The sequence below is a fragment of the Erinaceus europaeus genome, chromosome 22, assembly GCF_950295315.1.
Source record: "Erinaceus europaeus chromosome 22, mEriEur2.1, whole genome shotgun sequence".
Taxonomy (NCBI): Eukaryota; Metazoa; Chordata; class Mammalia; order Eulipotyphla; family Erinaceidae; genus Erinaceus; species Erinaceus europaeus.
In genome coordinates, this window is record NC_080183.1 from 15,641,891 (window position 1) to 15,664,053 (window position 22,163).

Genomic DNA, 22,163 nt, shown 5'->3' on the forward strand with positions numbered 1-22,163 from the left:
CAGGAGTGGTGAACAAGTCTGCAGGTCTCTCTTGTACTTTCATATTTCATTTATTAATTAATGAGATGGATGGAAGGACAGAGAACCAGACATCACTCTGGTCCATGTGCTGCTGGGGATTGAACTCAGGACCTCACGCTTAAGAGTCCAGTGCTTTATCCACTGTGTCACCTCGGACCACTCTCTATCTCCCCCCTTCCCTCTCAATCCCTCTCTGTCCTGGCATACATAAGAAAAAAGAAATAGGGAGTCGGATGGTAGTGCAGCATGTTAAGCACATGTGGCGCCAAACACAAGGACCTGTGTAAGGATCCAGGTTCAAGCCCCCAGCTCCCCACCTTCAGGGGAGTCGCTTCACAGGCAGTGAAGCAGGTCTGCAGGTGTCTGTCTTTCTCTCTGTCTTCCCCTCCTCTCTCCATTTCTTTCTGTCCTATCCAACAACAATGACATCAATAACAACAATAATAACTACTATGACAACAATAAAATAAATAAAACAAAAATGACCCAAAAGGTGGGGTAGACTCCAGCACGTCTTTTATTTTAAAGCAGAGAGAGAATAATAGAGAGGATTAAAACCAGACCCCTGCTCAGCTCTGGCTGCTGTGGTGGTGCTGGGGGTTGAACCTGGGGCCTTGGAGCCCGAGGCAGGAGAGTCTCCTGCATATTCATGATGCTGCCTCCACTGCCCAAGTCCAGCATGTCTGACTGTGCTGCAGTTCTGGGGGGACCCGGGTCCCCTCAGCCTCCCCCGACTTATCTCCCCTTTGCTTGGCAATGACTGTCCCCGTGGCTTTTTGCAGTGACCAAGATTGTGTCCTACCTGCTGGTGGCGGAGCCGGACAAGCTGTATGCCATGCCGCCGCCCGGCATGCCCGAGGGGGACATTAAGGCCCTGACCACGCTCTGTGACCTGGCCGACCGCGAGCTGGTGGTGATCATCGGCTGGGCCAAGCACATCCCAGGTGAGCCGGCCCCCCACCCCGGGGTGGGGGCACTCCGCTATGTGGAGACTGGCCTCCCGGGACATCTACAAACGCCTTCTTCTTGGGATGCTTCTTCCTTCTGGCTGGTGGGGTCAGAGGAGAGTAGTAGGTGGGGCAGGTCCAAGACTGTCCCTGGGCTCCTGGAACTCTGGGACCTTCTAGAAAGGCTGTACTTGGGGGTCCAGCGGGAACCAGGGGCTTGAACCTGGGTCTTTGAACATGGTGGTGTGTGTGCTCAATCAGGGACATGGCCACCTAGCCTGAGGGAAGTGGTGTCGAGGCTGTGGACTGAGATCCATTCGGCCTGGGACTCCAGTGCTGACTTCACAGGCTGGGACTCTGTGGCTGACTGTGGCCACTTGCCTGGCTGCCAAGGGGAGTCTCGCGGCTCTTTGGGCTTTTATTATTTTTAAGATTTTATTTATTATTACTATTATTTATTTTTTTAGCCAGCGCACTGATCAGCCCTGGCTTATGGTGGTGCAGGGGATTGAACCTGGGACTTTGGAGCCTCAGGCAGGAGAGTCTCTTTGCATAACTATTATGCTATCTATCCTTGCCCAAGATTTTATTTATTTATTTATTTACTTATTTGTTTATGAGAAAAATAGGAAGAGAGAGAGAGAAAGAACCAAATATCACTCTGGTACATGTGCTGCTGGGGATTAAGCTCAGGACCTCATGCTTAAGAATCTAATGCTTTATCCACTGCACCACCTCCTGGACCACTGGACTTTGTCTTTTCCAGAGTGCTGCTCGGTTCTGGTTTATGATGGTGCTGGGGATTGAACCTGGCCCTTTGGAGCCTTAGACCAGACAGTCTCTTTGCAGCACCATTAGGCTGTCTCCCCCTCGCACACACACTGGACTCTAGTTTTCAATAACATTTCTGAGTGGAAACATGGAAGTGTTAGGAGACCTGGAATTTTCCTTCATTTCCCTCAGCCCCCAGAGCCTTTTTCTCGTTGTGGGGAAATAGTATGGATTAAAAAAAATTTGTGGGCGAGAGAGACACACGTTATGCAGGGAACTGAACTGGGCACCTCACGGCTGAGGGTCTAGCGCGCTACCCACTCACTGGGCACTCCGGCTGCTGAGTGGGTTCTCAGTTTGATCTTGGGGTGCAATGGGGTTCAAAGCCGGGACCTCATACGCACACAGTCCCACTGCAGAGCTCCGACCTCACACCCCAAGCTGCTGGGACTTTGCTCCGTCTCTGGGCAGCTTCCTCCTGACTGAACCCCTCTGAGACTCGAACAATTTGCTCTGAGCTCAGGGGAAAGCTTCCCTTCTGATGGTGGTCCACCACAGACTTGGGTTTCCACCTCTCTCTCTCTCTCTCTTTCTCTCTTTCTCTCCCCCCTCCCTCCCTCTCTCTCTCCATCCGGGCTGATAGAGGGGTTGGTACCTGCAGGAGGACTCCACCACTCCCAGTGGCTTTTTTTTCTTTTTGATAGAGACAGAGAAAAATTAAGATAGGAAGGAGATCAAAACACCTACGGCCCTGCCCGACTGCTCATGAAGTCCCCTGCCCCTTGCAGATGGGGACCGAGGGCTTGAACCCAGGTCCTCGTGCATGTTAACATGTGGGCTCCACCAGGTGCGCCACCCCCTCCCCAGCCACTCAGATTCTCTTCCTCCTCCTTTTAGATTCATTCATGGGGGAGGGGTGAGATTCAGCCTGGGACTGAACTCAAGGACCCCATGCTGGAGAGCCCAGGTCTTTATCCACTGCACCACCCACCTCCTAGCAGCTGGCCCAGACTCCTGCCAGTGTGGTGCCCGCCGCACCGTGTAAACTCCCGTCTGCTTGTCTCCTGGTCTAAAAAGAGCCCTGCAGCTGGCATGGTCATGTGACCGGGGTGAGGGCCTCAGCTGTCCTACCTGTTGCTCAGGGACAGGTGAGCAAGTCCCTTTTTAAAAATAAAATTTATTTATTGGATAGAAACAGAGGAAACAAAAGGAGAGGGGGAGGTAGAGAAGAGGAGACAGTCACCTGCAGCCCTCCTCCATGGGCTTTCCCGACTGCAGGTGAGGGCTGGGGCCTTGAACATGAGTCCTTGTGCATGGCAAGGTCTGCACTCTCCCAGATGCGCTGCTGCCCAGTCTCCTCAAGCCCTTTATCCATCACTTTCCCTCAGCCCTGCTCAGCTCTGGCTGATGGTGGTGCTGGGGATTGAACCTGAGACCTCCGAGCTTCAGGCAGGAGAGTCTTTTGCAGAACCCCTGTGCCGTCTCCCCAGCTCCAGGCAAGACCTTCTATGATGAGTCCCCGTGGACAGGGTCTGTAGGAAGGAGCCCTTCTGGACAGAGTGTGGGGTGGGGTCCCCCACCTTCTTTCTCCCATGAACAGCTCAGCCTCCTGGGATTATGAGCTCAGTGGCTTCTGAATCTGCCCCGTGCTGGCTCAGCTGATGTGGGGTCAGGTCACAGCTTAAGACACCTCAGCCTGGATTGCTCCACTGACCTAGGGCCAAATCGGGGACCCCCTGCCCCTGGGACACCCCGCCTCCGGTCCCTGCTTGAGTTGAGAATGCACCAGGCGCTGGCTTCAAGGGCACCCTCTGCTGGTGCCGTGGCCACTACGGCCAATGCCAGGGGCAGTAGACTAGCAGCTGGGACAGCAGATAGCAGACCAGCAGCTGGGACAGCAGACCAGCAGCCCTGTCCCCCCCCCCCAGACTGCCTGTGCCCACCCAGGTGGGCAGGGGGATGAAGAATGGGGACACAGGGACCCAACTAGGCTTCAGGCGGGCCCCAGGTTGATTTTCAGAACCTCGGTGTCCTCGCCTGACACACAGGACTCGAGCCAGACCCCTGGGCTGATCTTCAGCCCAGCCTGGCATGGAGTGGGTACTGTGGGCATGTCAGGTGGGTGGCCACGGCCATCACCAACGATGGTGCTGACACCGATGCCTCATGTCCTTCCTCCCTGTCCAGAGCAACTCCTTTCTGATTAAGACGTAAGATCAACTAGGGGCGGGGAGGTGAATCAGCTAGCTGAACACGCATCACCGTGAGCGAGGACCCAGGTTCAAGCACCCAGTTCCCACCTGTGGGGGGGGCTTCAGTCTTTCCTAGCCAATGAAAAGGAAGGAAGGGAGGGAGGAGGGAAGCTGTGGTGATGCGCCCAGCTGAACACATATGTTCCCAGGTGCAAGGACCCAGGTTCAAGCCCCTTCCACACCTGCAGTGGGGAAGCTCCATGAGCAGCAGTGCAAAGCTGCAGACGTCTCTCTCTCACCCCTTCTTCCCTCTCAATTCCTCTCTGTCCTATGAAATAAATAAATATTTTTTAAAGAAAAGAGTAGAAATAGGGTGGGGATAGATAGCATAATGGTCCTGCAAAGAGACTCCCATCCCTGAGGCTCCAAAATCCCAAGTTCAATTCCCCAGAACACCACAGATCAGAGCTTACTCATTTTGGTTTTACTCTGGTTAAAAAAAAGAAGATAAACTGGGGACAGGCGGTAGCACACTGGGTTTAGTGCAAGGACTGGCACAAAGGATCCTGGTTCAAGCCCCTGGTTCCCCACCTGTGTGTGTTTGGGGGGGTCACTTCACAAGTGGTGAAGCAGGTCTGCAGGTATCTTTCTCTTCACCCCCCTCATCTCCCTCCCCTTTCAATTTATGTCTGTCCTATCGAGGGGAAAAAAAAAAGGCCACCAGAAGTGGTGGATTCGTAGTGCTGGCACCAAGTCCCAGCAACTGGAAGGAAAAAACTAAAAATAAATAAACAAATGGTGTCTGGCCAGTGAAATAGCTGCTTTGCCATGTACTCGACCCAGGTTCGAGCCTGGTCCCCACCACAGAGTTTGGCTCTGTGGTGTCTCTCTCTCTTATCTCTCTGTCTCTGTCTAAAAATCCATTTTACAGAAAATCCCAAATATCCAGAAATAAACCCGATAAAATGATGCCCCTGCCATGATTCTGGGACCAGTTTCATATTCGCTCCGGGGGCAGGCAGGTCGGCAGGCCAGCCAGTGACATCCTCCTCTGGTCAGGAATAGACCACCCTCCACAGGGATGCTATTCCAGAACCTTCTGCCCTTTAAAGTCACTGTTCTGGCAAGGGTAGATAATGGTTCTGCAAAAAGACTCTCATGCCTGAGGCTCCAAAGTCCCAGGTTCAATCCCCTGCATCACCATAAGCCAGAGGTTTTCAGTGCTTTGGTAAAAATACTAACAATAATAATAATTATGAATAAAGTCATGGTTCTGCGACTTGGAAGGTGGCGCAGTGGATATAGAAATTGGCCACATGGGCTGGGGAGGCAGCATCATGGTCCTGTAGAAGCCTTTCAAGCCTGAGGCTCTGAGGTCCCAGGTTTAGTCCCCAGTACCACCATAGCCAGAACTGAGCAGTGTTCTGATCTCTTTCTCTTGGCATCTTTCTCTCTGTCTGCTCTTTCTCATTAAAATAAAACTAAAATATTTTTAAAAAATTGGACACGTGGGGTCCTGAGTTTGACCCCCTCAGTATAGCCTGTGTCAGTGATGCTCTCTCTGCTTCTCTCTGTCTGTGTCTGTGTCTATCCTCTCTTTAATCAATCCCTCAGCATAGCGGAGTGAGTAGGGGGTGGCCTTGTCTGGGGACATACAGGCAGGGGCCAGAGGGACGAACCTGGCAGACAACAGTGTGGGGAGCCCAGCCTGCCTTCCCTTTACCCCCCATTTCTCAACGTGTGGGACTCAGGTTTCTTGGCTTGGATAAAAATTAGTCTAATTTGGGGGAGGTCACCTGAAGTCGTCCCCATCCCGCTCAGAGTAGGTGGCACAGAGGGCAAGCCCAGTCTAGAACCTTCTAGAAGGAGCCAACGTCCTCCCAGGTCGGCCCCTCTTCCAGGGCACCCCAAAGCCTGGCCTCAGAGGGGATCCTGGCCTCCCTGACCCTGGTGGCCACGGCTGGTGGGTGCCAGGGACAGACACAGCTGTGCAGCTGTGAGCCGTGAGCCGCCCCTGTGACAGCAGCTGTGAGCAGAGGCCTCTCTCAGCTCCTGTAATTACCTCTCATTTTATCACCTCCGCTAATGGCCCTCCAGGGCGACAGACACCTCGATAAATTAGCAGATTATGAACTCGGCTTGCCACACAGGATGGTTTGCTCTCTTTTACATTCTTGCCCACACAGGGGTGAGGGGCTGAGGGTGTGAGGCTCGGTGGTGGCGGGGCTGACAGCTGGGGGGGAGGAGCACCAGCTGGGGGGGAGCAGTGCCGTCCGTGCGCCTGGCTGCCCGGCTTTACCCATCAGCCCCTTCAGTCCCGGGGTTGCTAATGGATGGCGGAGATGACCCTCCAGCTCAAAGACGTGGGAGTCACAGCCAGGGGGCCACGTCAAGTCTGTATTTCAGAGCCGGAGTTTTAAGAGAGAGACGGGGTGGGGGGCTCCAAGGCAATTGTGGGGTTTTCCCCCAAATGACGACAGCTGGGGCTAGATGGCACATATCCAGTACAGCACACCCCCCCCCCCCAGGTTCAAGCCCTGGGGTCACCTTGGTTGAACTTGGGGCCTCACACCTGCAGTCCAGTTTGTTCCCCACTACTCCTCCATCTGCCCCCAAACCCCAGGTGTCCCCAAGCACCTGGGCCTCCTAGGTTTGGGTTGGAGCCCAGAGGCGGGTCTGGAATCCCCATAGACTACAGAGAGCTCCCTCAGCCACTGTGGGGTTCTACCCTCCGGCCAGTCACTTGGGAGAGAGATTCCAAATGCCTTCAAGGCATCAGGAAGCCAGGAGTCTGGGGAAGACCCTGGAATCAGCCACCTTATGATAATAACAGCTGTCAGGGGCTTATTTAAAATGTATTGCTGTTTGGTGATTTAATCGTGATTTACAGGAGTATAAGACAATACAAGGATAATTCTGTACCACTCCTACTGAGGGTCTGTGTCCCCAAGCCCCCCAACAGGAACCACCAGAGTTCTCCCAAGGCCTCACCGATGGGCTGGCAACTTTTATTATCATTAAGATTATTGTTTTATTGCCACAGGGGTTATTGCTTGAGCTCTCTGCCTGAACAATGAATCCACTGCTCCCAGTGACCATCTCCTTTTTAATTTAATTTAATTTTTTAAAATTTATTTCTTTATTGGGGAATTAATGTTTTACATTCAACAGTAAATACAATAGTTTGTTCATGCATAACATTACCCAGTTTCCCATTTAACAATACAACCCCCACTAGGTCATTTATCATCCTTCATGGACCTGTATTCTCCCCACCCACCCACCCACCCCAGAGTCTTTTACTTTGGTGCGATACGCCAATTCCATTTCAGGTTCTACTTGTGTTTTCGTTTCTGATCTTGTTTTTCAACTTCTGCCTGAGAGAAGTTGAAATATGATCATCCCATATTCATCCTTCTGTTTCTGACTTATTTCACATAACATGAATTTTTCAAGGTCCATCCAAGATCGGCTGAAAACGGTGAAGTCACCATTTTTTACAGCTGAGCAGTATTCCATTGTGTATATAGACCACAACTTGCTCAGCCACTCATCTGTTGTTGGACACCTGGGTTGCTTCCAGGTTTTGACTATTACAAATTGTGCTGCCAAGAACATATGTGTGCACAGATCTTTTTGGATGGCTGTGTTGGGTTCCTTAGGATATATCCCCAGGAGAGGAATTGCAGGATCATAGGGTAGGACCATTTCTAGCCTTCTGAGACTTCTCCAGAGTGTTCTCCACAGAGGTTGGACCAACTGACATTCCCACCAGCAGTGTAGGAGGGCTCCTTTGACCCCACACCCTCTCCAGCATTTGCTGCTGTTACCTTTTCTGATGTATGACATTCTCACAGGAGTGAAGTGATATCTCATTGTTGTCTTGATTTGCATTTCTCTGACAATCAGAGACTTGGAGCATTTTTTCATGTGTGTGTGTCGGCCTTTTGGATCTCTTCTGTGGTGAATAATCTGTCCAAGTCCTCCCCCCATTTTTGGATGGGGTTATTTGTTGTCTTGTTGTTGAGTCTGGCAAGCTCTTTATATATGTTGGTTATTAAACTCTTATCTGATGTATGGCATGTAAAGATCTTCTCCCATTCTGTGAGGGGTCTCTTGGTTTGGGTAGTGGTTTCTTTTGCTGTGAAGAAGCTTTTTAATTTGATGTAGTCCCATAGGTTTATACTTGCCTTAGTCTTTGTAATTGGATTTGTTTCATTGAAAATGTCTTTAAAATTTATGCGGAAAAAAGTTCTGCCAATATTTTCCTCTAAGTATCTGATAGTTTGTGGTCTAACATCCAAGTCCTTGATCCACTTGGAATTGACTTTTGTATTTGGTGAAATACAGTGATTCAGTTTCATTCTTCTGCATGTTTCAACCCACTGTTTCCAACACCATTTGTTGAAGAGACTCTGCTTTCCCCATTTAATAGTCTGGGCCCCTTTGTCGAAGGTTCCATGTTCATAGGTGTGGGGGCCTCCTTTTTTATTTTTTTACTTATTTTAATGGAACAGAGAAATTGAAAGGGGAGGAGGAGATAGAGGATAAGAGAGACAGACAGACATGTGGCAACATGTGTTCATAACCAGGTGTGCTACCACCTGGCTTCTTCCCTTTCCTTCCTCTTCTTTCCTTCCGTCCTTCCTTCTTCCGTCCTTCCTTCATCACAGCCCTGCTCAGTTCTGGCTGATAGTGGTGCTGGGGATTGAACTTGGGACTTTGGAGCCTCAAGCAGGAAAGATTTTTTGCCTCACCATTATGCTATTTCCTCAACCCAAAATATTTTATTTATTCATTTGTTGTTAATGAACGAGAGATACAGAGAGAAAGAGGAGGGGCACCAGAGCCCTGCTGGTGCTGGTGCTGGTGCTGGGGACTGAATCTGGGACCTCAGAGCCTCAGGCAGGAGGGGTGTTATTTCTCCTCCAGGGTTATCACTGGGGCTTCGTGTAGACACTATAAGTCCACGCTCCTGGAGGCCATTTTTTTCCATTTTCTTTGTAAGATAGAACAGAGAGGAATTGAGAGAGGAGGGGAAGACAGAGCAAGGAGAAAGTTAGACACCTACAGACCTGCTTCACCACTTGTGAGGAGAATCCCCTGCAGGTGGGGAGCCGGAGACTCGAACCAGGGTCCTTGTGCTTTGCACTATGTGCACTCAACCCAGTGTGCTACCGCCCAGCCCCCAGAATAAGAGTCTTTTTGTAGAACCCTGAAGCTGTCTCCCCAGCCCTTGCCCATCTGGCTCTTAATATTCCCGCTGTCATCACTCGCATGTTCCCTCAGCAGCCGGAGTTCTGACTGTGTGAGCCCCCAGGATTCCCTGCCTCCTCCTCCCAGCAGCAGCTATGTGTGTAGGGAGGGGCAGCCATCAGGGCCCCGCAGCCCTGACCCCCCACCCTGGCCCTGCAGGTTTCTCCAGCTTGTCTCTGAGCGACCAGATGAGCCTGCTGCAGAGCGCCTGGATGGAGATCCTCATCCTGGGCGTGGTGTTCCGCTCGCTGCCCTACGAGGACAAGCTGGTGTATGCGGAGGACTACATCATGGACGAGGAGCGCTCGCGCCTGGCCGGGCTGCTGGAGCTGCACCGCGCCATCCTGCAGCTGGTGCGCAGGTACAAGAAGCTCAAGGTGGAGAAGGAGGAGTTCGTGACGCTCAAGGCCCTGGCGCTGGCCAACTCAGGTGAGGGCTCCGGGGCGGGGAGACATCAGGCAGGGAGGTCCCGCTGGGCCAGGGAGCACGGCCGGCCCTCACTCAGGTGAACTCCGGGCGCCAGAACCAGGTAGGCAAGGTTCCCTCTGTGCCTCAGTTCCTCCTGTCAAACAGGGACCACAAACACTGCACTGATGGAGGATTGGGTTGTATGTTTTCTTTTTTGTAATCTTTTTATTATGATAGAGACAGAGAAACAGGTGAGACACAAGAGAGAAAGCAAGAGAAAGAGGGCTGCAACCCTGCTTCACCGCTTGAGAAGCTGCCTCCTCCCCCGAAGGTGGGGACCCGGGACTTGAACCTGGGTCCTTGCTCATGGTATTTCAAGTAGCTGTGCCACTGCCTGGCCCCAGATTGAGATTACACTCACGACATGCCAAGGGGGATATTAGGGGACGAGGTTTGGGCTGATTCCATGGAGAGCCAGGTCCCCAGCTTGTGAGCTCAGCCTTTCACTCTCCAGGGAACCCGCTGCTGGCTGGAGATATTTGATGGGGGAAGGGGTTTGCCTTCCAGAACATTCCAGCCCTCTCACTTTGCCCCAGGACACATTTTGTCCCCAGAGATGAGTTTACAGGGGGCTTCTCCACCGGGCAAGCCAGCAGGAGTAGAGCCAGAATTGGTGACAGTCAAAAACGAGTGTGAGCAGGGATGTGGGGTGAGGCTACAGCAGCTTGGGGTCGGATCAGGTCCCGGGCACTGCGACAGGGGGACAGGCCCCACCCCGGGCAGGGAGCCAGGAGCACCCCAGGCTGTGGAGCTGGCTAGCGCCACAGAGAGGGGCCTGCAGCCAAGCACAGTCCCACCCCAGGAGCCGCTGTCTCCTTCCTTCACTCCAGATGCCGCCAGCTCCAAGGCTCTGTGACTCCAGGAAAAACAATCACAGCCATCGATTTTGTCATTAACAGTTTATCAATGCCATCGATGCAGCTGGCTGATGGATGGAGGGAGGAGCATGGGGCTAAGGCTTCACTCCATCCCAGGTCAGGGCAGCTGCCAGCAGGGGCTCCTGGGGGAATGGGGCTGAGGGGGGGCTGCAGGCAGGCACGGCGCCAGGCCAGTGATCTCTGCAGGACGGGAGACTGAAGGGACAGGACTTCTCCTCCAGCGGGCAAAGTGTGGGGGGTCCTGGGTGCACACCAGCAGTTCCTCAGCCCCACGAGGGACCCACCTCAGGTGAGGCCCCCAATAAAATTATGGGAATGGGGACTCTTGCTTGCTGCTAACTGCTGAGGGATAGACCCTTTCTTTCTTCTCCCTTTCTTTCTTTCTTTGCTCGCTCTCTCTCTTCCATTAGCTTTTTTCCTTTATATTTGAAAGGACAGGTAGAAATTAAGAGGGAAGGGAAGATGAAGAGTTTTTAGGTTTTATAAATTTATTCATTTTTTTCAGAGTATTTTATTTATTTTATTTTTTGAGAGAGATGCAGAGAGAGAGAAAGACACAGAAACACCAGAGCACTGCTCAGCTCTGGCTCATGGTGGTACGGGGGATTGAACCTGAGACTTCGGAGCCTCAGGCATGAGAGTCTCTTTGCATAACCATTATGCTATCTATCCACGCCCTTATTTGATTTTTATATCTGTGTTATAATAGACAGAGATATAGGGTGAGAGAGAGACAGAGATACCTGCAGCCCTGCTTGTGAAGCTTCCCCCCTGCAAGTGGGGAAGGGGGAGCTTGAACGTGGGTCCTTGTGCATGGTGCTGTGTGATTCAACCAAGTGTTCTTGGCCTCTTGAAGTATTTCTTTTTCATTTTATTTCACTATTATTATTTAGATATTTTATTTATTTATACACAAAAGAGAGACAGAGATCCAGAGCACGACTCCCTGCACATGTGGTCCGAGGACAGGACTCGGGACCTCATGCTGGACAGTCCGGAGCTTCATCCACTCGGCCGCCTCCCTGGCCATTTTACTGCTGCTGTTTTTATTGCCACTGGGTTTTTGCTCGAGCTAGGTGCCTGCACAATGAATCCACCACTCCTGGCTGCCATTCCTCCCCCCCCTCTGTCTCTCTCAATCTCTCTCTCTTTCTTTCCTTCTCTTTCAACAGGACAGAGAAATTAAGAGGGGAAAGGGGAGAGAGAGATACCTACAGCACTACTCCACCACTTGTGATTGTAATGGTTGATGGTGATGGTTGGTGGTGGTGCTGATGGTGGTGGTGCTGGTGGTGATGGTGATGGTGGTGATGGTGATGGTGATGGTGATGGTGGTGATGGTGATGGTGATGGTAGTGATGGTGATGGTGGTGGTAGTGATGGTGGTGCTGATGGTGATGGTGATGGTGGTGCTGATGGTGGTGATGGTGGTGCTGATGGTGATGGTGATGGTGGTGGTGCTGATGGTGATGGTGGTGCTGATGGTGATGGTGGTGATGGTGGTGCTGATGGTGGTGGTGGTGATGGTGGTGATGGTGATGGTGGTGATGGTGGTGGTGATGGTGGTGATGGTGGTGATGGTGGTTGATGGTGGTGGTGCTGATGGTGGTGGTGGTGGTGATGATGGTAGTGCTGGTCTCTAGCAGGGCCCCAATGCACGCTCTTTACCCCCTGCCCTGCATGATCTCTGACTCCCTGAGGTGGGTATGGCTGTGCATCATCTCCCAGATGAGGAGTATGAGACACAGGCAAGTTGCCCCGTTTGGCTTAAGGTCCAGGCATGGGGGACCCCACCCCTGTCCCCAGCCAGCGACCTCAGACTGGCAACTTGTCTTCTCTCAGCCTCAGTTTCCCTCACTGGAGGGGGAGGGTCGGAAGCTGCCAGGGCAGGGCCCAAAGTTCTCTGTTCTCTTGGGTCTTGCCTCCGTCTTGCCTGCTGACCCTGTACCCAGGGCCCTGCCCCCTGGACCCATGTGCCCATGAGCCCCCTGTTGGCACTCCTCCATCACCTGGCCGCTGACCCGTGTCCCAGCCCTATGGCCTCAGAACCTGCCCCCTTGTCCCTTCCACCATGCCCTCCCCTTGCTGTGACCTCTGTGCCCCACGTTGGCACCTCTAACCACTCCCCTGATCCCTGCCCATGGCACACCTCCTGACCTTGTGCCCTGTAACTGACCCACACACTGGCCCGTGCCCCACCCCTGACCATGTCCCGACCACGCCACTGAGCCTGTCCTTGTGCCCCAGGCCCCTGACAGTCCCTGAACCTTGACCCCACCCTTGGGCCTGCCCATTCCCCTTGCCCCTGACACGCCCTGACTCTTGCCCCGCCCCAACTGGCCCTGACCCCGCCCCCACCCCGGAATGGCCCCGCCCCACCCTCGCCCAGGCCTGGGTCTGGCCCCACACTCGCCACACCCCGGTCTGGCCCCGCCCCCAGCCTGGGTCTGGCCCCACACTCGCCACGCCCCAGTCTGCCCCGCCCCTGCCCGTCTGGCCCCGCCCCGACACGCCCCGTGCCGCCCGCAGACTCCATGTACATCGAGGACCTGGAGGCGGTGCAGCGGCTGCAGGACCTGCTGCACGAGGCGCTGGCCGAGTACGAGCTGAGCCGCCGCCAGGAGGAGCCGCGCAGGACGGGCGCGCTGCTGCTCACGCTGCCGCTGCTCAGACAGACGGCCGCCAGGGCCGTACAGCACTTCCATGGCGTCAAGCTGCAGGGCAAGGTGCCCATGCACAAGCTCTTCCTCGAGATGCTCGACGCCAAGGTCTGAGCACGGACAGACACCCACCCGCCTGGACAGATGGACAACTACCTGCCTGGACAGGTCAGCGCCTGCAGCCCCTCAGACACCCACCTGCCTGGACACAAGGACACCTGCCCACCCAGACAGATAGACGCCCACCTGCCTGGAAGCAAAGACACCCACTCACTCAGACAGACGGACACCCGCCTGCCTGGAAGCAAGGGCACCTGCCCACCCAGACAGACGGACACCCACCTGCCTGGAAGCAAGGGCACCTGCCCACCCAGACAGACGGACACCCACCAGCCACGGACTCCTGGGTGCCGGGCCAGGCAAGCAGAGGCAGGGCTTCTGGATGCCCCACTTCTTCCAGATGTTTCTCCTTGCACCCACCAGGGCTGACCGTGGGTGCCCAGCACCTTGCCCACACCAGTCCACTCAGTGGGCAGTGCCCACCGCTGCCCTGGACAGCTGCTCTCCCGTCCTAGGCTGCTCGGCCTGGGGCTCCCTGGGACCCTTAGAAGCCAAAGATGGCCTCCCCTTGTGCCGGCCCCGACCCCCTCCCTCCTCTCCCTGCCCACCACTGCTGTCAGAGACCCTGGGGTCGTGCCTGCAGCACCCCGGGGGCCCCAGCACCCCAGCCTCCCCCCACCTGCTGCCTTAGGGCAGAGGGCTTCCAGAGGGGCACGAGTGTCACCGGCCATAGCTTGGACTTCAAGGGGGAGCAGCTTTTGGGAGTTCCTGGTGCCCTGCAGGCCCACTCAGTGTGGGGGACAGGCTCCTAGGTGCCCAGGAATGTCTGCTTTTTAGTACCAAAAAGCCCAGCACACCCCTGTCCCCAGCAGGTGCCCGGGTGGCTGGGACAGTCCTGATTGCCCAGCAGTGGAAGTGGCTGCTCTGATTGGCCAGAGGCAGGGGGACGAGGACAAGCCCACCCCAGTGAGCACCCCCACCCACCCACCAGGGACACTAGGGTCCAGGGTCCCTCCTCCACAGTCCCCTACCCTGGCCACCCAGGCTGGGTGCACTGTCATCCCAGGCAGGGGGCTGGCTCTGCTGTCCCCATAGAAGGTTCCAGAAGCTGTAAAGCCAGTGTGCTCCCCTGGGGAGGCTGTGCATGGTCACCATCAGAGACCTCACTCCTCGTCTCTGCCAGGTCACTGGGGCCTGTCACCATCTTGGAAGGACGGAGCTGCCCCAGAGCCAGCTGGGGTGGCACCTGCCCAGGGACCCGTGCCCTCAGTGTCAGCCGTGTGCCATCCACCTTCCGCAGGACAAGCATCTCTGGCTTCCTGGACAATGCCAGGCTGTGGTGTCTGGGCCCTCTGGACAGGACAGCTCACAGACACCCTAGCATGGGGAAGGGGTCCTTGTAGCTGGGGGTGGGGGTGTTCAGATGCCACACTGCTACCACCATGCCTCCAGTGGCAGTGGGAGACATCTGAGTGACTTGAGCCTCGAGGCACATGGGAACCATGGGGGTGGGGGGTTCTGAGCTCGAAGCCCCATCAATGCGGGGACCTGTCTGGGAAGTGGGGTGCCCTGGTTCTTGGGGGGCTAGTGGGGCCAGGACAATTCAGGCACCCCAGGCATCAGAGTGGAAGGCAGGCCAGCTCCCTGCAGGCTGCTGAATCTCATGTAGGGAGAAGCGAGAAGCTGATCCTGGCTGGAGTTTGTGAGCAGCGAAGTCGTGCTTCCTGGTCCCAGGTCGCCAGCTAAGAGCCAGAGGAGGTGCTGAGACACAGCAGGACTTCAGGTGGCTGGGCAGAGCCTCGGGGAGCCGACATTGTGGGGACACCCTCTCCCCCTCACCTCCCCTCTGCTGGGGCAGGCAGGCAGGTGTGCAGGCGGGAGGCTGGGCTTGGTGAGCCACCTTTGACCAGAGGAGGGCGGGGCTGTCCCCAGGGACAGCACCAAAGACAACCGATATGTGGAGAGATTGTTTTATTTTCTGATAACACAGCTGGAATGGCTTCTTAAGATGCGTCTATTTTTAAAACGGTGCCCTGGTCGTCTGGCCGGCCAGTGGTGTTTCTGCCCACCCTGTGTCTGCTCCCCTCTCTCCTCCCTGGGAATCAGGTGACCGGGGTGGGGGGGGTGGGGGTCTCGCCCTGGCCCCTTGTCTCTGGAATCTAATAAATAAGAAACACGCTCTACAGTGTCTGCACACGTCACTGTCTCTCTGGTGCCTGGGCTTGTTCAGCTTTCTGCACACGTGTGTTTAGAAGGTTGAGCGCACATGTCATTACGTGCTAGGACCTGGGTTCAAGTCCCTGCTCTTCTTACCTGCAGAGGGAGAAGCTTCACAGTGGAGCAGTGCTGTGTCTCTTCTCTGTTTTATTTTTACCACAGCGCTGCTCAACTCTGGCTTATGGTGGTGCAGGGGATTCAACCTGGGACTTTGGAGCCTCAGGCATGAGAGTCTGCTTGCATAACCATTATGCTGTCTACCCCTACCCCCTCTCCTCTCTGTCTTACAACCTCTGTCAGAGAAAGAATTAGGGGAGAATATAATAGCCTCTGGAAATGGTGGAGCCTAGGCACTGAACCCCAGCAATATCCCTGGTGGCAAAAAAAAATAAAAACTAAATGACACGTTTTAAACCCACCTTGGAAGCTGAGCTGCAGGGCTGAGAAGCTCTCCTGCTTTTTATAATTTGAATATTGGTGAGTATCTGCTGTTTTCTACAGTGACAGGGAAAGGGACCTGGGCTGGAGGTGAATCAAAGCTCAGTCCACCCTGGAGAGGTGAAGTGAAGCAGAGGAGAGGCCAGAAAGGAAGTGGACACCATGTGAGATCGCTGTGGACGATCAGTGTGAGCAGTACAGACACGGCAGCCAGAAGTGGAGCGGGCATCAGGCAGAGTTTGATCCAGAAGTTCCCAAAGTCACAAGGTCTGTGGCCCTGATTCTCTGCTCTGAGCTTTGTCCTTCTGTCTGCTTTGTCCCCAAAGTAGCCTCCTGCATAAGATTGGGAGATTGGTTGCCTTTTTTTTTTTTTTTTTTGCCTCCAGGGTTATCGCTAGGGCTCGATGCCTGCACTACAAACCCACTGCTCCTGAGGCTGCTGGTTGTTTTGTTTGTTTTGTTTTTTTGTTTTTGGATAGGACAAAGAAATTGAGAGAGGATGGGGAAAATAGAAAGGGGGAGAGAAAAATAGATCCCTGAAGACCTGCTTCACCACTTGTAAAGCTACCCTCCCTGCAGGTGGGGAGCCGGGGGCTCCAACTGGGGTCCTTGCGCTTTGTGCTATGTGCGCTTACCCTGCCTGTCAGCTTTCTACATGGCATCACGAGAGAGAAAGGAACGGTCGCCTTCTGAGCACAGGCGACCCCTCGAGCTTCATGCTGGGCTGTGTGTGTGGCTCTCTCTGGGGACAGTGACCAGGCTCCAGTGGGGCCAGTTCTGCTCCCACCCCCACCAGCCCCAGCTGACAGCAGCACAGAGGGTTAGGCTGTAAGTCTAAGAAGCAACCAACCAGCCACAACGCCCTTCAAGCCCATGGGCCGGTCAACTTGTCTATTTGATATTATTTATTTTAATGAGAAATGAAGAGGGAGAGAGAGAAAGGTCGGAGACCAAGACCAGAGCCCTGCTCAGCTTTGGCTGATGGTGGTGCTGAGGATTGAACCGGGACCTCAGAGCTTCAGGCAGGAGAGTCTCTTTGATGCCATCTCCCCAGCCTGGAGCCTGGACTTTTCACTTTTAAAGATTATTTATGAGAAAGAGGGAGAGAAGCAGAGCGCCACTCTGGCACATGTGATGCCGGAGGGTTGAATCAAGACCTCATGCGTCCAGGGCTTCCTCCACTGTCACCTTCCAGACTGGCAATACTTGTTCAGTCAGTTCTACATTATAACCAGCTAGCTAACTACGCGTCTTAGCAAAGCCATGCTCAACTCTGGTATATGGTGGTGCTGGGAATTGAACCTGGGACCTTGGAGACACACACACACACACACACACACACACCTGGCCTTCATGAAGCTCCCTGAAGGGGAAAAAAGTGTTAAACCATGACATTTTGCAATGCAGTCCAAAGCAAACTCCTCGTGGTCCTGAGAGCAAGTTTCCCTTTGCCCTGCTGTGGACACAGGATGCTGGGGGCTGACTAGCAGCTCAGGTCTGGGAAAGACTGTAGTGTCATCCAAAGCACTTCCTCTGCATTTACCATCAGACAGTATGTGTCGGCCAGAGGACTTGTGTCAAAGAAGGCAAGGGCCAGGTGGTGGCGCACCTGGTTGAGCGCACACGTGACAATGCGCAAGGACCTGGGTTCGAGCCTCTGGACCTCACCTGCAGGGGGAAAGCTTCACGAGTGGTGAAACAGGGCTGCAGATGTCTCTCTGTCTCTCTCCCTCTGGATTTCTAGCTGTCTCTAGCCAATAAATTAAAATAACAAAACAAGGACAAAACGTTCTCTCCCTCACTCAGCAAGGCTCCCTTGGGCCAGTCTCCTGGAGCCCTCAGAGTGGAGGGCAGGGGCCGCCGCACAGCACAAACCCCAAACACCACACAGCTTGTCAGAATGATAAGCCCCACAGGGAGAAGACAGGAGAGAGGCGGGTGGCATGGGACTTCATAGCTGCATTCCCTGGCGTGTGTTTGTTGTTGCCAGTTGCTTCAGATGGAAAGACAGAGATGGAGGGAGAGAGGTCTCTCTGTCTCTTCTCTCTCTAAGATTTTTATTTATTAATGAGAAACATAGGAGGAGAGAGAGCCAGAAATCACTCTGGAATATGTGCTGCTGGGGCTTGAGCTCAGGACCTCCTGCTTGAGAGTCCGATGCTTTATCCACCGCGCCACCTCCCGGACCACACTCTCCCTCTCTATCTCTTGCTCCCCTCTCAATTTCTCTCTGCCTCTGCCCAACAAATTTTAAAAGAGACATGGGGGTAAGTGGTGGCGCACCTGGTTAAGCACATATGTTACAGTGCGCAAGGACCAGGGTTCAAGCCCCCGGTCCCCACCTGCAGGGGGAAAGCTTCACGAGAGGTGAGTAAGTGCTGTAGGTGTCTCTCTGTCTCTCTACCTCTCTGTCTCCCCCTACACTTTCAATTTCTGATTGTCTCTATTCAACAAATAAAAATAAGTTTCGGTGGAGGGTAGATAGCATAATGATTATGCAAACAGTCTCTCATGCCTGAGGCTCCAAAGTTCCAGGTTCAATCCCCCGTACCACTATAAGCCAGAGCTGAGCAGGGCTCTGGTTAAAATAAATAAGTAAAAAAATTTAGAAAGAGAGAAACCATAGGTCCACAGCTTCCTCCTGTGCAGTGGGGCCAGACTCTGACCTGGGAGCTCTCCTGCTGCCCTGGACAGTGCTCCTAGAGGAGGTGGCCCTGGGAAGTGATGGGGACCAGTCAGGCCTGTGGGCGTGAGGTCCGGAGCTCCATCCCGGCACTGAATGCGCCGCAGCTGGGCTCTGGTTTGCTCCCTTGTGAGAGGACAGGTGATTAGAACTTGTGGAGAGTAAGAGGAGACGCCACAGACCTCCCGGGATGGGTGACCGGGACATGCTTCCCACACAGAGGCCTCGTGACACCACATGGTGGGGCGGGGGCGGGGGAACGACACCAGCCAGAGGCCACAGGGCGGCGCAAAGCCATGTCCGCAGGGCAGGGCTTACAGCCAGCTCGGACTGGAGCTATATCAAAGCTTCTGAACAAGCATCACCACCACCACCATCATCATCGTCATTACTATTACTTATTGGAGAGAGGAAGAGGAGAGACCCAGAGCATCACTCTGGCACATGCTACACCAAGGATCGAACTCAGGACCTCATGCTGGAAGGTCTGTTACAATTGTTGTTGTTGGATAGGACAGAGAGAAATAGAGAGAGGAGGGGAAGACAGAGAGGGAGAGAAAGACAGACACCTGCAGACCTGCTTCATCGCCTGTGAAGTGACCCCCCTGCAGGTGGGGAGCCGGGGGCTCAAACCGGGAACCTTGCACAGGTATTTGCACTTCACACCATGTGCACTTAACCTGGTGCACCACCACCCGGCTCCCTTAAAAATCTTGAGAGAGAGAGAGAGAAAGGGAGGGAAGGGAAAGGAAGGGAAGGGAAGGGATCTTTCTTTAGGACTGTGCTTCAGCAGCCCTGAAATCTAGGGGAGGAGTCACCCCAACACACACACACACACACACACACACACACACAGAGACAAGCAAGCAGAATGGGCCTGGGGAGCCAGTTTGCAGCTCTGCTTCCTCCCCTTCATCTCCCGCAGAGAGACCCCTGAGCCTGGGTCCCCAGAGCCTGTCAGCCCCGTGTCAGCCTCCGTGAGCAGCCCCAGCACTTGACAGGATGGAGAGAAACTGAGAGGGGAGGGGGATATAGAGAGATAGATAGAAAGAGAGAGAGAGAGAGAGAGCTGCAGACCTGCTTTGCTGCTTGTGAAGCTTCCCCTACAGGTGGGGACTGAGGGCTTGAACCAGGGCCCTTGTGCCTGGGATCACCTGTGCTTAACCAGGTGCTCTGCCCACAGTCCCTTTGGAGACATGGATTTTTAGAAAGTTGAGGGCAGCGGCCAGAGAAGTAGTTCAGTTGGTAGAGGGAGGGACCTGCACTCCTTGGGCTCCTGCTCTCACCCTCAGCACGTCCGGGGAGAGCTCTGACTGATCTCTCTTTTCTTATTTAGTATGAAATAAATAAAAAGCACATCTTTAATTTTCCACGTGACTAATAGTGGGTTACAAGGTGGTAAGATCACAGGGTATAACTCCACACCACACCCACCACCCCACCACCAGACGTCTGTGCCCCGCCCTCCAGCCAAACCACCAGTCTCAGAAAGTCTGTCACTTGGTTGCCGGCTGGTTCTTGTTTGTTGAAATGCTACCCCCCTGCGGGGTGTGGGAAGGTGGCTTATTCTGGGAGCCCTCAGGTCATGAGCATGGAGCCCTCACAGCTGTGCTGAGTACCTTTCTAAGATGAAAGTGACAAGATAGAAAGAGGGGGATGGGTGGTGGCGCACCTGGTTGACCGCACATGTTACAATGCTCAAGGACGCTGGTTCGAGCCCCCAGTCCCCACCTGCAGGGGGAAACTTTGCAAGTGGTGAAGCAGAGCTGTAGGTGTCTCTCTGTTTCTCTCCTCTGTACCTTCCCTTCCTCTTGATTTCTGGCTGTCTCTATCAAATAAATATAATAAAGTTATTTATTTATTCCCTTTTGCTGCCCTTGTTTATTATTGTTGTTGTAATAAAGTTTTTAAAAAGAGAAACTGAAAGCTCTTTCTGCTCTGTGAGATAGGAATTCACTTGTCTACAGTGATCCCTCACTTAAACCTGACTTTGTCGTGACCTGTCCTCAGACTCCTGGGCTCCAGGACTGAGAGAAGGAGAAGGAATACTTCCTTCCTTCCTTCCTTCCTTCCTTCCTTCCTTCCTTCCTTCTCTTTTCTTCTTTTTCCAGTGCTCTGGGTTCTGGTGGTGCTAGGGAGTGAACCTGGGACTTCTGGTGCCTCGGGCATGAGAGCCTTTTGCAAGCCCACTGTGCTATGTCCCAGCTACTTGATCTGTTTGCCTGTTAGCAATTTCCATGTAATAAATGATATTATAGGTGTGTCCAAGCTTAAGCTCTCCCCTCTTTTCTTTAATTTTTTAATTGACTTTATTTATTTATTGGATAGAGACAGCCAGAAATCGAGAAGGATGAGAGAAACACAGGGAGAGAGACACCTGTGGCCCTGCCTTACCACACTCAAAGCTTTCCCCTGCAGGTTAGGACCAGGGGCTTGAACTCAGGTCCTTGCACATTGTAACACGTGCGCTCAACCAAGTGGCCAACACCCAGCCCCCTCTTTTCTTTTTGTGTTTTGTGTCTTTTTTTCTTTCTTTCTTTGTTTTGCCTCCAGGGTTATCGCTGGGTCTCAGTGCCTGCACTACAATCCACTGCTCCTGGAGGCCTTTCCTTCCCTCCTTCCTTCCTTCCTTCCTTCCTTCCTTCCTTCCTTCCTTCCTTCCTTCCCTTTCCTTTCTACTTTCTTACTCCCCTCCCCATTTTATTGGATATAACAGAGAGAAATTGAGAGACGGGAGGGAGAAAGAGAGGAGGAGAGAAAGATAAGACACCTGCAGACCTGCCTCACCACCTGTGAAGCATCCCCCCTGCAGGTGGGGAGCTGGGGGCTCAAACCCAATTCCTTGTGCTTAGTACTGCATGTGCTTAAGTAGAAGCACCACCACTTGGCCCCCTGTCTGTTTTCTATTTTTTCTGTCTTCGTCTGGCTACTTGAATGTTTTTTCTTGGAACATCATTTTTATTTTCTTTGTATATTTTACCAGAGCACTACTCAGCTCTGGCTTATGGTGGTGTGGGAGATTGAACCTGGGGCCTTGGAGTGTCTGTCAGACACGAGAGTTTGCATAACCATTATGCTTTCTCCCCAAACATCACTTTTATTCATCCACCATTTTTGATGGCGGCTACTCTCTCAGAGAGAGAGAGAGAGGAGAGAGAGTGATCTCAGAGCTGGGATCCCAGATCACGCATCTATACCAAGTCTCAGTCATCAGCGCTGAGTAAGTGTAGCCGCTGGGCTCTGCAGCGATGGACCCAGTTCCCTTCTGTTCCCAGGGAAGGGGGGTGGGGACAGGCCCCTTAGTCACCCCTGGTCCTGCACCTTTCTGATGGAGGTGGGACCCCAGCACCCACTCTGTCTCCCAGCTTCTCCAGCTGCCCATCACCTGCTGCAGGGCCCAATCTGGTTCCGGCACACACAGGGTTAACCTACGTTCTGGCCCCGAGACAAATGTTTTGTGGGGAAGGAAGGGGGTTGGCAGCGGTGGGGTGGGGGCTCCTTTTTTATTATTCCGAGGTGCATTTTAATTCACACAAGCGACATTGTGTGTGTGTGATGGATGACACAGAGGG

The 22,163-nt window shown here is 53.6% G+C and overlaps 1 protein-coding gene across 5 annotated transcripts in view; it reads left to right on the forward strand.

Moving 5' to 3' along the window:
* The window catches only part of ESRRB (estrogen related receptor beta), a 135,169-nt gene extending 119,909 nt beyond the window's left edge, over positions 1 to 15,260 (forward strand). For all 5 annotated transcript variants that reach the window (XM_060181279.1, XM_060181281.1, XM_060181280.1 and 2 more), the window contains 3 exons: positions 804 to 965; positions 9,347 to 9,616; positions 13,063 to 15,260. In XM_060181279.1, coding sequence (XP_060037262.1) covers positions 804 to 965; positions 9,347 to 9,616; positions 13,063 to 13,307 — 677 coding nt within the window. In that variant the 3' untranslated portion in view covers positions 13,308 to 15,260. The remainder of the gene's footprint in view (positions 1 to 803; positions 966 to 9,346; positions 9,617 to 13,062) is intronic.
* The last annotated feature ends 6,903 nt before the right edge of the window (positions 15,261 to 22,163 follow it).